The sequence below is a fragment of the Crotalus tigris genome, unplaced genomic scaffold (genome assembly GCF_016545835.1).
Source record: "Crotalus tigris isolate CLP2741 ecotype Arizona unplaced genomic scaffold, ASM1654583v1 scf7180000018886.158148, whole genome shotgun sequence".
Lineage (NCBI taxonomy): Eukaryota > Metazoa > Chordata > Lepidosauria > Squamata > Viperidae > Crotalus > Crotalus tigris.
The window spans coordinates 142844-158148 of NW_024097257.1; the positions used below are offsets into that span (position 1 = coordinate 142844).

The following is a 15305-nucleotide window of genomic DNA, read 5'->3' on the forward strand; positions in this document are numbered from 1 at the left end:
GCTATGAACCAGATTTAGCTTATTCTACAAACTAGATTAAAGCTAATTAAAACTTAGCATCATATCTGTCTTCCACCAATGCTGCCATTTGTGCCATAGTGCAAAAAATTCAGGTATAATTTCCCAAATGCTTGGTGATTTAGTTGTTCCACAGCAGGGGTAGTCAACCTTGGCTCTTTTATGACTCGTGGACTTCAACTCCCAGAATTCCTGAGCCAGCTAAGCTGGCTCAGGAATTCTGGGAGTTGAAGTCCACGAGTCATAAAAGAGACAAGGTTGACTACCCCTGTTCTACAGAAACATGACGGATACATGTTCAGTTACAAAAATAGCTCTGTACTTGGTAACACGTAAAATATCTTTGGGACTATTCAGTACAAAAGCATGTTTTAATTAATTGCTATAATTTTTAAATGGTGACCATAGTGTACTTACAGTATTGCAAAAAAGATAAATTATGTTTTAAGATTTTCTAAATCCCTCATTTATTAGCCAATTAAAGGATACCTTAAATGGGAAAGACCGTGAACTTGCCAGTCTCCACCGCCAGTTTGATGGAATACACTCAGAGCTTGGGGAAACTGCCAGAATAAAAGAAATGGCTTTGAAGGAAAACAGAAGATTACAGGATGATCTAGCCACAATGACTAGAGAAAACCAGGTACAAAGTAATTCATATCGTACACATGGCTGGCTGAGGAATTCTGGGAGTTGGAATCCACAAGTCATAAAGTGGGCAGGGTTGGGGACCCCTGCTGTAGTGAATTCTTTTCCTTCCTTGCCTTTCACTTCTGACCACTCTTTTTCTAGCATTCCAACTTGAACATGTATTTCTAGTTTAGCTAACTGTGATAGCTAGACTATCTCAGACTGTTCTCCTTCCCAGTTATTTTTTTTTTCAATGCTTTCAACTGTTATTCTGAATGACAATGTTTTCTCCTATCATGGTTAAAACATCAGAGACTCATAGTTATTCTTCTCTGTATTTACTGATAAAGATAAATCCCTCATGGCTATATATTTCACAATTTTTCCAGAAAAAGTTCTGTAACGGCCTGCTTGAATGTATATTCAATTTATGTGTTTTTTTCTAGTGTGGTAACTGTTCTAGTTTAATGTTGACTGGTATAAACGTTGAATAATTATATCACTTAAAATGTTTAATTAGGTATCAGTTAACTTTTTTAAAGTTATAGTATTAATACCAATATGAGCACTGCCAATGCCAAGTATCAATGCCAAAATAGGCATTGTCCCAAATTTTCCATAAGGAAAATTACTTACCCATAGATTGGAAGTCACAAGACTGAATGCTGATTTTTTTTTGTTCTTTTAATTTGCATAATTAATAACCAAGAGAAATGCTGTTATGAGCTGCCTCTCTGTTGGTTCAATTTTGATATGGAATAGATCATATTTAAGTGTACTGCTTGGCCAGCGTGTGGCTTATTTACTTTGTGAATAATATGTCTAACAGTATGTAATTTAAACAGGTGATCTCGACTGAATTGGAAGTAACGTTACGTGAAAAAGAAGAACTGAAAGTTAGAGTTCATAATTACATTACTGAAGTGTCCAGATTTGAAAGTTTAATATCCTTAAAGGTGAGAAATATTATTAAAATACTAGCTGTACCCAGCCACGCGTTGCTGTGGCTCAAGAAAGAAAAGAGAAAGCTCACATTTGTAATATGTTTAATTTCACAATGCTTGTGAGTATACAATATTTTTTGTTGTTCCATTGTGTGTGCAGATATACAGATTACGTTCAACAGATGGCGCTGTTTTTCCAAAAAAGCATGTTTTTACATGTTTTCAAAAAATCATGTTTTTACCTGTCACAGGTGTGACATCTATATAATATAGGTATATAAAAACACGCACATATTCGAATGCAACATTGTATCAAAATTTCAAAGCAATCGGTGAAGAACTTTCGTAGATTTAAGATTTTGAACAAAAGAACATTTACATTTTTATTTATATAAGAAGATTATCTTTTTAATAAATCAATTTTGGTTTGGGGCTTTCAAGTCACTATTGGTCACTACACAACTCAAGCCACCACATGGAAAAGTCCATACAGTTTCCTTGGCGACATATTTGGAAGTGGTTTACCGTTGCTTTCTTCCTATGGCCGAGAGGAGATAATAATAATAATAATAATAATAATAATACCACTTGAACACCATTGGCATTGACAAATTTGCTATTAGTCAATTGCAAAAGGCGGCCTTACTAGGAACTGCTTCCATCCTGCAACGATATCTGTAATACCATCAAACATCCACATCTGCCTATCCCAGATCCTGGGTAAGGACTCAATAGGTAGACAAAATGCCAAATCCAGTCTGAACATCTGGCTGATTGTGCGATGATCCATAATAATAATAATAATAATAAAAGTTGGAAGGGACCTTGGAGGCCATCAAGTCCAACCCCCTGCTCAGGCAGGTAACCCTATACCATTTCGGACAAATGGCTGTCCAGTTTTTTCTTAAAAACTTCCAGTGTTGAAGCATTCACCGCTTCTGGAGGCAGGTTGTTCCACTGGTTAATTGTTCTAACTGTCAGGAAGTTTCTCCTTAGTTCTAGGTTACTTCTCTCCTTGGTTAGTTTCCATCTGTTGCTTCTTGTCCTGCCCTCAGGCGCTTTGGAGAATAGCTTGACTCCCTCTTTGTGACAGCCCCTGAGATATTGGAACACTGCTATCATGATTCCCCTCGTCCTTCTCTTCACTAAACTAGACATATCCAGTTCCACCAACTGTTCCTTATATGTTTTAGCCTCCAGTCTCCTAATCATCTTTGTTTCTCTTCTCTGTACTCTTTCTAGAGTCTCAACATCTTTTTTACATCGTGGTGACCAAAACTGGATGCAGTATTCCAAGTGTGGCCTTACCAAGGCATTGTAAAGTGGTATTAATACTTCACGTGATTTAGAGTGACTGGTCCAAACTCACCCACCGCTTCGTGTCCAAGGCAGGACTAGAATTCATGGCCTCCCAGCTTCTAGCCTTCAACTATTGTATAAATTCAAAAATAAAATGTATCTTATTTAAATTTTATAAATAAGCTAAATTTTATAAAATTTAAATAAGATACATTTTACGCAAGGAAAAATTCTTCAAAATTCATACATTTTACGCAAGGAAAAACGATACATTTTACTCAAGGAAAAATTCTTCAAAATTCAAAAATTAAGCACGCAAGGAAAAATTCTTCAATCTATTCTTTTACGAGAAAAGAGTAACATTGAGGGAATGTCCTTTCTTAGCCTTATAATATTTAAGCCACATGCCACAAGCTTCCACCATTTCTATGAAAATTAGGAAGGGTATTATTAAGAATTATCATCGGATTTAAAACAAGCTGGGACTTTGTCACAGAGGCACAATTGTGATCGAGCCATTAATATACACATATAAGTAGGTATATCTAGGCATATATAGATGTCTAGGTTTGTTGTATTTAAAAATTCCAGTATGTAACTAGTGTATATACATACAGATGATGATGGTGTTATCCATTCAGTTGTGTCTGACTCTTGGTGATTCTATGGCCAAATTTCTCCACAGCTTCCGATCTTGCATTTCTTTGAGCGGTTCTGTGCTCTGGCTGGTGTCAGCTTTGATGGTGTCCAGCCACCATGTTCTTTGTTTCCTTTCAAACTTAATTGCTTTCTCAGTGAATTCCCCCAATGACAGGGCCAAAATAAGTGAAACACTGTTTTGTGATTTTGCCTCCCAGTGACATGTCCAGCATTATGTACTCCAGTACTTGCTTGTTAGTCACCTTTGCTCTCCAAGGAATATGCAGGAGCCTTCTCCAGTACCACAGCTTAGATGAGTCAATTTTCTTCCTGTCTTGCTTTTTTAAGGTCCAGCTTTCAACCACAGGGGGACAAATAGAGCGGACTAACTCACATTTGGTTGCCAGGCTGCTTTTTTATACATACATCTAGCTGGACCAGGGGTAGGCAACCTTGGCTCTTTTATGACTCGTGGACTTCAACTCTCAGAATTCCTGAGCCAGCCATGCTGGCTCAGGAATTCTGGGAGTTGAAGTCCACGAGTCATAAAAGAGCCAAGGTTACCTACCCCTGAGCTAGACAACAAAAAAACCAAATTATTTATTGTAAAATCAGTGTGGCAAATTAAGGTATTACATTCTTATGTGTAATGATCAATTACTGTAACATCTGCCTCAAATCTTTTAAAGTCTTAACTGCAACAGTATGATAATTTAATCTTGAAGTACTGGGTTGGCTCATATGGAAAATAACATATATTCAGGTTTCTTCAGTGGAACAAGTTGTTGACAATTTCTAAACAGAAGAGAGGCCAAATAGTAGCTGAGACATTTCAGTGACTTATTGCTCAGTGAATGCATTTTCTCTTAATATTAGGAAAGAGAAAATAAAGAATTATTGGAGAAGTTCCAGATGCTTCATAGCCAAGCCGAAGATTGGGAAGTAAAGGCCCATCAAGCTGAGGGACAAAACAGCTCAGTACGATTAGAGCTCCTTTCAGTTGATACTGAACGAAGACACCTTAAAGAAAGAGTAGAATTACTGGAAAAAGAAATCCAAGAGGTAATTATAAAATTATAGCTACCCAGACCATTTTAATGTGCTTTTCTTAATCAAATACCTGGAGATTAATTGAAAATTTGTACAAGGAGCAGATGGCATTAATCATCTGTATGTTCTCAGGGGGATAACTAATTTTAGATTTATGCCTGCTCTTGCCCAGTACTTGTTAAGTCTTGCAAATGGTTGTAAATGTATTTTGAAACAGAAAAATACTTCAAGTTGATATATTATTTTGTTTGTTTCCCAATAACTCAGTGCAAAGAGGAAAATGTAATAGGAGCACCTCATCCAGGCTTCTAAAAAGAGTTACTTTTGTCTTTCATGCAGCACATCATTGCACATCAAACTTACGAATCTCAAATCTCTTCAATGGCAAAAAATATGGCCAAGCTGGAAGAAATGCTCAGACGTGAAAAAGAAGAAAAATCTTCAATAAATCAGGATGTATCTGCCGTTAGAGATCTATGTGTCAAACTGGAATCTAGCAAAGATCTAGTCTCACGCCAATTAACATCCAAATCTATGGAGTTTGAGAGGGTAAAAGAGAAAAATGTTATTCTTACAGGATATAAATCATTTTTTTTATTTAAGGTAAAATGTTGACAGTAAAATAGATATATATTCTAAGATTAAAAATTCGTCTTGCAGTGACTGTGGCTTGAAAAGCCTCCCTGGGAGAGATGAGAAGGATGTGGAGTAAAGAAGGGTTTAATGGAGAGGTGGACAGGAACTATGGGTTTACTTACTGTGAGGTTTTTTACTAAAGAAATTCTTTTTTATGTTCTAGATTGTGTCTGAATATGAAGATGCAAAGGCAGAAGCAGAGCTATTAAAAAAGCAATTGTCAAGTGAGCGGCTTACAATACAAAACTTGGAAACACTCTTGGCTACCAGCAGAGACAACGATTTTCAGAATCATTTAATAACCCATGAAAAGGATTCAGAGATACAATTGCTCAAAGACAAATTAACTCTCTCAGAAAGTAAATTGTATGTTGAAAAGTATAAAATGACCAGTTTCATAATATTTTCTTTCAGCTGTTTGTAATTTAGTGTCTCCATTTTTGAATATATATGTGTGTGTGTGTGTGTGTGTGTGTGTTTTCTGAGGTTTTCGCAGGTGTTTGTATGTAGGTCTTTGGTTATTCGGGTTTTCTCCCGCGTCAAATTGGAAGTGTCTTGGCGACGTTTCGACAAAGTCCCATTCGTCATCTTCAGGATGGTGTTTTCAGCTTCGTGCTTCTAGGAGCATTCATCATCTTCAGGATGGTGTTTTCGGCTTCGTGCTTCTAGGAGCATTCGTCATCTTCAGGCTGGTGTTTTCGGCTTCGTGCTTCTAGGAGCATTCATCATCTTTAGGCTGGTGTTTTCGGCTTCGTGCTTCTAGGAGCAATGCTCCTAGAAATTACTCATCTTTAATTTCTTTCACGAAAGTACGGTTATTTTCTTACCTTGCACGGTACACTTTGCTATGCAAAGTATAAGATATAAAGCAGAATATGCTAAAAGCAACATGTGCAATCTGTGTTCTTCAGCGGTGAAAAACAATTTAGATCAGTGCTTTTGAAACTTAGCAGCTTGAAGATGTGTGGACTTGAACTCCCAGAATTCCTTAGTCAGGAGGACTTGGGAATTCTGGGAGTTGAGGCCCATAAAACGTAAAGTTGCCAGGTTCAAAAAACACTGTTTTTATTACGATCGTCACTACAAATGCATGTAGTATTGCCTATTCATATGCAAGTACCGTACTTTCCAGCATATAAGACGACTTTTGAAAGCGTTGAAATTGGCGCCGAAGTCAGGGGTCGTCTTATACACCGAGTCGTCTTATACGCTAGAAATAATGGTAGTTTCCGGCGTATAAGACGTCTTTCTAGGCATGAAACTCAGCGCTGAAGTCGGGGGTCGTCTTATACGCCGGGTTGCCTTATATGCCGGAAAATAAGGTATATTGTTCATTATAGCCACTTGCAATACAGAAGAAATTCTGTCAGCAATGTGTCAAATGCATGCATTGCTTTAAGTTTCAGGCGAATGCATTTCCAAATATACATATTTTAAGTAGACTGTTTTGTGATAAATTGGAGGTTTCTTTAAGACCTTTTTGCATGTGTATGCACAAGTGTGGGTATTTTTTCTTAATTTCTAGGTCTCCGTTTATTTGTTTGCAGCTATTTTAAAAGTTCTTGTACAATGACATCTGTGAATGTGTAGTAGATATTTTTCTCTTTGTTTTGCAATATTTTTAGAACAAGTCTCAGCAGAGAAGTTTCTATACTGCGAAATAAACTTGCACAGCTGCAGACTGATTATGATATTGTGAAAAGACAGCTGACAACAGAGCAATTTGAACGGTATGTGAATTAGCTTTATTAAAAAGGCAACTATTCTGAATCCCATTTAAGGAGGAAACTATAAAAGCAGGCTTTATAGTGTTGCACCGAAAATGCTAAAACTGGTTTAATAATTAATTTTCGGTATGGTTTCTTAGTTATACAATCTATTTCTTACCCTTCTTTCCATACGATTATGATTTACAACTTACAAAGCAAACAAGGGGCATGTTCAAAATCCATTATATTGAATATTACTATTTAAAATAAACTAACTGCAGTAAAATACATTTTCAAAATGTCTATCAGTAAGTACCACAAGTCCTTTCAGTTAAGCATCGGTGGAAATTGATACTTTTTTTCAAAAAAAAAAAACCTCTTAAAGTGGGAACAAAGCTGGGGTCAATCATACATTGCTTAGATTGAACAAGGCTTCCTCCCACTAAGCAGATAGTTTGCCAGTGCAAACAGCATCAGGAAACCAACAAGTAGCTGATTAACGGGCTGGTAGGAGGGCACTTTTACTGCTATCTGCTGAGGATCCCTTCTTTGTTGTTTCCTCCTCCTTTCATTTGATATTTTTCAGGGTCACTAGGAAGGAGAAAGACAGAGGTAGCATTTATGCACAAGACTATGCACACGCTACAGCCCAGCAATGAATATAGGAAACCTAAAGTTTAACCAGTTTTCAGCTTACAACACCTTTATACCAATCCTATTGTCCTAGCCAGGAAAAAAAAAAAAATCACTTTTGAAGTCAGACCTATCCTTACTAAGCTCTCTTCAACTAATTTTTGTACCGCCTAAAACGTACGACCACAATTAAATCCAAAATTTCCACTGCTAAGCAAAGACAGTGGTTAAGTGAATTTTGTCTCATTTTACGACCTTTCTTGACACAGTCGTTAAGTGAATCACTGCAGTTGTTAAGTTAGTAGCGCGGTTGTTAAGTGAATCTAACTTCCCCATTGACTTTGCTTGCCAGAAGGTCGCAAAAGGTCATCACGAGACACACACCCCCCGGACACAGCAACCGTTACAAATGTGAACCATCCAAATTTTGATCACAAGACCATGGGGGTGCTGCAGCGGTCACAAGTGAGAAAAATGGGTCAACGGTCACGTTTTTCAGGGCTATTGTAACCTCTCCTGGTGGTTGAAAGAATGGTTTTAAGTCAAGGACTACCTGTATTATCTAAAGTTCCTGGAAAGCAAATTCTGATTGAACGTTAAGAAAAACAAAACACTTTCTCGCAGCTAGTAAAGAAGAGAATATTTTTTTAAAGGATTCCAGTTTGCTGTGTGGGAAAAGGGTGGCCATTCTTGTTTTCCGTGTGAGAAAATATTTGGAAGGGCAACCAGAGTTCAGTTGTAATTTTCTACTTAATAGGGAACGTGCCATCCAAGAGATGCGACGACTCGGGTTTTCTACCACTTCTTTACCTACCTCATCGCCACTTAGCTCAACTTTGAGATCTCCATCGCATTCTCCAGAGAGAGCATTTTCAGTAACAACAGAACGGACAGAAAAGTAAGTAATTAAGCCGCTAGGTGTTTGTTTACTTTTGGGGCATACGATTAATTGGCATAATATTTCAAAATTAAAACATGAGATTGGATCTGTATTTTGGATTTCTCCCAGAGACAAAGTACTTTTAGAAAGTTAGCTCTGAGTGTTATCTTTACCTTCTTTAATGTGGGAGAGATGAGGGCAGGTAGATAAGTAATACCTATTGTTGGGTGCTTTGTGTAATTAAAATTATGTGAGTATTGGATTTTGAAGATAGGTCTAGTTATGATATGATCTAACTTGAGGCACAAAGTATACAGTGGTGGCCAAAATTGTGGAAACTTTTTGGGAAAAGTGTATTTTTGAGGTTCGATGGCTAATAACACCATTTTTGGGGGGGGAGTAGTACCATACAATTATATATCAATGGAAAAATAATTTAATCAAGAATGTAATGCAATAACGTTTGTTCAATTATCTGTACTGTAGTCTATGAAAAGTTATAGCCAAATAACCAGAAAAAGGAAGCACAACTTGCTTAGGTTGATCTCGGGTAGCTTTCTTTCATCTGATTGTAGCCAATGAGCGTGAATGTTTAGAGAGCCAATCAGGTGTCACCTTGTTTTGGCAATGAGCCAATCAGATCACAGTAGGATTCAGTTATTGATGTCATGTATTGAAGCTGAGAGGAGGACGTTTGTCAGTGTGTTATGTCATCAGTATCAAGTTGGTTGGGTATTTTTGTGTTCTTTCATTTAGCGAGCTTGTAAAACGTAATAAAATTAAAGTAATGGTGCAAAGAGTTGACTGGTTGCCCAGAAAGCGATGTAAAATAGTATTATTAAGTGAACAAGGCTACAGTTATAAAGAAATTAGAAAAAAAAAATTGGTGGAAACTTAACCAAAGGTGGCATTTCTACTGTACACTTTTCCCAAAAGATTTCCACAATTTTGGCCACTACTGTACATTCTAAAAAAACACAATATTCTAAAATTATTCATTCTTAATGGGCATGTTTTCAATATAATCATTCCATTTTCTTTCTTCTTAGAAATGTGGGCTTCAAGGATTAATCAGTTACTTTAAAAGCAGAACAATAATGCGATGTTTCCATGTTTGGACTCACTGTCAGCGTTGACTTGAATTCTACCTCTAAAATGTTAAATCATTAATACTAGGATTATTGAAACAACAAGAAATTGTGTGGGAGCACTTAGTGTGTAATCAAACTTTGCAACATTCTGCTGTCATACATAGGCTGGGTTGGTTTTTAATAATTCTAATAGGTTTGCCCTGAAAATTAAGACTAAACATTTGAATTGGAGGTAATAGTGTGGTTTGTTATTGTTATCTCTTTTTCAAGGTTATTCATTTTCAGTTAGATGAGCTACAGGCAGTCTGTAGTTGCTATTGATCACAAAGCAAATAAATATGGAAGATGAAAAGTCCTTTAATCATGACTTATATCTATTATTGAGGTTGTTTTCATACCAGTAATTTTATAAAATGTGTGTATGTATGTATTAATAAATTATGCTCAGTTTAATAATGCCCTTTAACCTGAGCACAAATGTTACATCATTAACAATAAAAGGCGTCTTTTAAATTTTGTCTCTAAAATGAAGTACCATTGCATTTTAAAAAATGTTTTATATTAAAAAACAAATTTATATACATTAAATTATGATAGTATAAATAATGTGATATCATGTCTGTCTTAGAGTCATTTAGCAATGTTGTTCCTTTTTTTGAAGTTCTGAAGTAAAGTTTGAGGAATTGACACACCTGAGTTCCAGCTTTTAAAGACAAAATGATGCAGTTTAAAATACAAAACTAATTAGGTAAGAATGAACTTTATTGCAAGGAAATTAATCATGTTGTAGTTCTTGTCACAAAGTAATAACAAGTTATCAGAAACAGTACGTTCCTTAACTGACAGGAGCTTTATACCATCTTGACATTATCCTCAACCAGCAATCTGCACTAATCACTAAAACATTTAACTCCAGAGCTATTTGGGGCATAACTTGCCTATGTTTGGGGATATTTTATTTAAAAAAGAGAAATTTAAATACTGAAGAAAATCCATGAATTAAAGTAACAGGAACATTCTTGGCCACAAATAATACATCTGTGTAACCAAAAGTACATGGAATCTTGGATTGGGGCGTATATCCCCTAATGTTGTCATTCTATAGCATTAATTTTGGATTGTGTGTTGTTACTAATGTGCTTGATATCACTAAGAAGACAATACTAATGATATTATAATTAAATAAAGTAATTTCAGTTTTCAAGGAATAATTGCAGATTGATTTATATTCTTTGAAGGAAAAAATTTTTTCCCGGTTCTCCTTATAGACATTGGCAAGAAGAACAGAAAATGCCATTCAACAGAGAACGACGAGCCAATTCCTAAATGTAATGACAGCTTATTATAATAAAGTATATTCATAAACTGGAATGATGGTCTCAGTAGACGAACCCAAACATATAGTTTTAAGTACTGATTGATAATTCACATGGTATCTTTTTACGTCACTGTTTTAAAAATTAAAAAAAAATAAATCATTACTGTTTTTAATATGTCATACAATTCCTGTTTTCTGTGCTGTGTAAAGCAGGAATACAAATGGCTCTTCTGGGTATTAAAAGAAGCTTTTCATATTGATATCAGATTAAGTTAAATGATGTGCATTCAGATTACGATAAACACAAACTCAACTTAAAAAAATATTTAAAGTATTAATAAAGACATATAAAAATATTAAACATTTCCTGATATAGAATACCAGATTAATTAAAAAGTCTTGCTTAATTTTTAAGATAACATGAAACTCTGTCTTTCAGAATATGGATAATCCTGAATTTACAACCATTTGATTAATGGCCATTCAAAAATACAATGGCATTTTCACACTTAACGATTGTTGTAGCAGCCTCACAGTCACATAATCTAAGTTCAGGTGCGTGGCAACTGGCCTGTATGTACAATGGTTGCAGTGTCTCAGGGTCTTGGAATTGACATTTATAACCTTCCTAAGAATTTATGACACGCAAGGTCAATGAGGAAGCCAGATTTACTTAACAACTGCCTGATTCACTTAACACAGTAGTAATTCGGTTAACAACCATGGCGAAAAGGTCATAAAATGGGGCATGACTCACTTAACAATTCCCTTGCTTAGCAGTGGAAAGTTTGGGCTCAATTGTGGTTGTACGTTGAGGACTATCTGTATACCAAATTGTGTCCTGTAATGAGAAGGAAGTTGTTGCAGTTCAGATGAAAATGTTTACATTCAGGTTGCATGTGACAATCAACCGGGATTGATTCTTGTAGGAATGGACATCCTAGAGAGGCCATTGGTTCTCAACCTTTTCTTTACCACGGACCCCCTTTAAATACCCTTTGTGGCCACGGACCCCCAAGATTTAACTCAGGATTTAGATAACATTTTTTCAAGCCTTTGTGGAGCCCCTGTGATGGCGGAACCCCTGGGATCCACAGACCACAGGTTGAGAACCACTGCTGTAGGCCAAACTGACCATCCAGGCCCATTTTGTAGCCTCCTTTGTCGTGGTTGTAGAATGGTGATCTTTGCTGATATTAGGAGGAGCAATCCTATAGAAAACTCTTTAACACAATTTTTATGTATATTCTGCTTTCTCCCATTAAGAAAAAAAAACTTGAACTTGGTCTCACCAACCAGATGTTTCTAGTTAAAATGTTCTCTGGCCTTGTTAATCAAAACAATTAAGTGTAATCTCTGGAAAAAAAATTATCTACCTCCTACTGTATAAGGAGGGAATGACTTTGGGAGACAGGATGAAGAGACACAACCACGGTCAGATAAAAGGCAGCTTAGGTGAGGCAATAGGCAATAGGTTTGCTCTGGAAATGGGATTGGGGGGGGGAGAAGAAGAGAGAGAAAAGCATTTTCAGACTTGCAAGATTTTGTTAATGTAATCTTACAGTAAAGTGCAGTTAGTTCATGTGGGTGTGTTTCGTGTCTGGTCTAGACTGAGGCTGGCATAACATGAGACGTTAGTAAGGCTGGCATGAAAATCATTTGATAACTTTGAACAAAACGTTCCTTCCCTTGTACAGGGGCTGGATCCAGTAATTTTTGTGTTCCTCCAAGAATATGGGTAGCGGCCTCAGTTCAGACTGGAATTCGTTCTCAATCCTATAAAGCAGACATGTCAAACACAAGGCCCGGGGGCCAAATGCGGCCCACGAAGTGGTTTCATGCGGCCCGTGAAGCCATCCTGGAAACAGTGAGGGAACGGCCCCCGCTGCCTTGGCCCTGGCCCAGGCCGGCCGGGAGCCAATGTACAATTTTGTGGTGGCCCTCTATGCTGAAACACACTCAGTCTTAGCTCCACAAGGCCGTCTGGAAACAGCAAGGAACCAGCCCCTGCTGCATCAGCCCCACCCCCTGGGTGCATGCTGGGGAAGTGTCACCCTTTGTGAGGAATGAAGAAATGGACCATTCCTTGGCGCTCGCCCCGGTCCCACCCTCTTCTGCCAGAGACCCTCAGATCTGTCCCACTCCTGCCCAGGCCCCTACAGGCACCCTTGACGCGAACGATGTAGAGCTGGCCATGCCCACCCAGTAGGCCACACCCACTCCATCCACACCTACCCAGTAGGCCGCACCACCCTGGTCACACCCACCCGGCCCCCCAAGGGCAACTGCAATGCTGATGCGGCCCTCAATGAAATTGAGTTTGACACCCCTGCTATAAAGTTTTATCAACTGTATGTTAATAAAGTTGCATACCCAAAAGAATACTTCCTGATGATGCCTGCCTAAAGTCCTTATTTGTGTAGATGAGGCAGAATCTTAAGCCCTCTCGAGGTAATGGAATGATGTCTCTGAGGCAAGGGGAAGAGGAATACAAGCAGTCCTCCACTTACAACAGTTCATTTAGTGACCATCCAGAATTACAACAGTACTGAAATAAAGGGACTTAACGACTGTTAGGACCTTGGCAGCCTCCCCATGATCATGTGATCAAAATTCTGATGTTTGGCAACTGGTTTCACACAACCATCGATGTGCCCCAAGGTCATGGGATCACCTTTTGCGACCTGACTAGCAAAGTCAATGGGGAAGCCACATTCATTTAACAACCAGGTTACAAATTTATCAACTGCAGTGAGTCACTTAAGAACTATGGCAGGAAAGATCATAAAATTGGGCAAAACTCATTTAACAAATGTGACACTTAACAGAAATTTTGGGCTCAATTGCGGTTGTAAGTTGAGGACTACTTGTACATGTTTCTTAAAGTCTATTTCTCTTGACAGCAGGGGATATTACAAACATTTGATTGTATAGAAATAACATTCAAGGAAGGGGTGAGGGCTAAATGTAAAGAGGTGGTTACCTTTTCTTTGGATTGATTTTAAAAAAACTGCATCTGATACAGGAAAATATTTGTTGAGTCCTTGGCGGAAAGCAGACACGAGAAGCAGTTGAAGTTCTCAGTTTTCTTTATTCTGCGTTCAGCTTACAAGTAGATGGCTTCTGCAGCTCCCAAAACCTCCCAGCTTCTTATATAGACATTTCCCGGGTAAATGCGATACTTTTCCCGCGCCAGCACCCGCGCATGCGCACGGCGCTGGCGACAGCCTGTCTGGTCCCGGGCAGCTTTGCACCTGCCCAGGACTGCCTGCAAATGCCCGAGCCGTTTGCAAGGCTCGGGACATAACACCCCTTTCCCCCGGGCTAAAACTACTACCAACATATAATCATTTATTTTATGCAGTGTTCTGCTTCTCAGTGCTCCTATCGTTACCTGGCTTTTGTTTAGCCAGCAATGTTATGTAATCCTCTAAGTATTTAGGAGACTTCTTTGCTCTCTGTGACCTTCTCAGCTCTGGGTTACTAGCATGAGTTCCCTGACTGGAGGGAGATGTAAGCCTGTTCTCCTTATTTTGCCTTGGTGCCTTCCAAGGACTGTGCCCCACTGCCTGGCCTGCTTGCTCGCCCACCGGGCTCATCAGGCCAGGGCTTCTGTCACTTTGTGACCTGGTTGACCTGCCTAGCTGTAGACGCTCGGGCCCCTTGAAGTGATAGCCACTGCTGGGCGTCTCTGTTGAACCTCCTAGGTCCATCCAAGACCTGTCAGGAGGCTGTCCATTCCCTGAACCCCGTTCTGTGTCCGGGCTTGTGTGGGTTTCTGTACTTTCCCAAAACTCAGTTACTCCCTGATTTGGGCTAGAGGTGTTGTAGTCGGGACTTGGTTCCTCGACCACCTCTCTGTATGTTTGACCCCCTGTAGGATTTGGGGTAAGGTCAGGCCAACCTTGGGAATTGTGTGCCAGCTCTCTTGCGGGGAATGATTTGTTGGGATGCACCCGGGTATCCTCCGTGACTGGAGTGCTGTGTGATGTGTGTGGAAAGTGAGTATGCCCCCGGGGTGACTCCCTGGCTGGAGTAGGCGTGGATGCCTGGTAGTTAGGTAGGCTCATAGAATTCTTGTTCGGAGCTCTCGCGGAACACTGGGATGGGCCGTTTGTGGCTCCATCAGTGGAGATGGGCAGCAGCTCGTGCCCTTCCCTTTGCTCCAAAGGGTCCCCCTCCCCCCCTGGAAAAGAACCAGGAGTCTCATCTGAAAAGTCCCGCCTAGGGCGGAGTTGGTCGATGTGCCGACGCAGGACACGACCGTTGTCCAGGGCAACCTCGTAGGAGAGAGTACCTGTGACCCTGGAAATAGAAGCGGGGACCCAGGTATGACCAGGCCCGTAATTGCGAGCCCAAACCGGGGCACCCACAAGTAGTTGTCTAGTTGCCCTAGGATGTGAGGTAGATGAAGGCAGTCTGTCCGGATGCAACCGGTCAAGTTTAGTAGTAAGTTGA

At 39.0% G+C, this 15305-nt stretch overlaps 1 protein-coding gene across 5 annotated transcripts in view; it reads left to right on the forward strand.

Annotated features, from left to right (window-relative positions):
* CEP135 (centrosomal protein 135) overlaps nt 1–11032 on the forward strand; it is a 53855-nt gene extending 42823 nt beyond the window's left edge. The window contains exons 19-27 of one of the 5 annotated variants that reach the window (XR_005558407.1): nt 493–661; nt 1494–1604; nt 4407–4592; nt 4920–5129; nt 5380–5582; nt 6842–6946; nt 8316–8456; nt 9488–10277; nt 10798–11032. Coding sequence is in view for 4 of the 5 variants with exons in the window: in XM_039357299.1 (XP_039213233.1) it covers nt 493–661; nt 1494–1604; nt 4407–4592; nt 4920–5129; nt 5380–5582; nt 6842–6946; nt 8316–8456; nt 10191–10239 (1174 nt within the window). In the remaining variant the exon portion in view is untranslated. Of the gene's footprint in view, nt 1–492; nt 662–1493; nt 1605–4406; nt 4593–4919; nt 5130–5379; nt 5583–6841; nt 6947–8315; nt 8457–9487 lie in introns of all 5 variants that reach the window. The other 4 variants (XM_039357299.1, XM_039357298.1, XM_039357300.1 and 1 more) reach the window with 4 other exon arrangements.
* Nucleotides 11033–15305: the final 4273 nt, after the last annotated feature.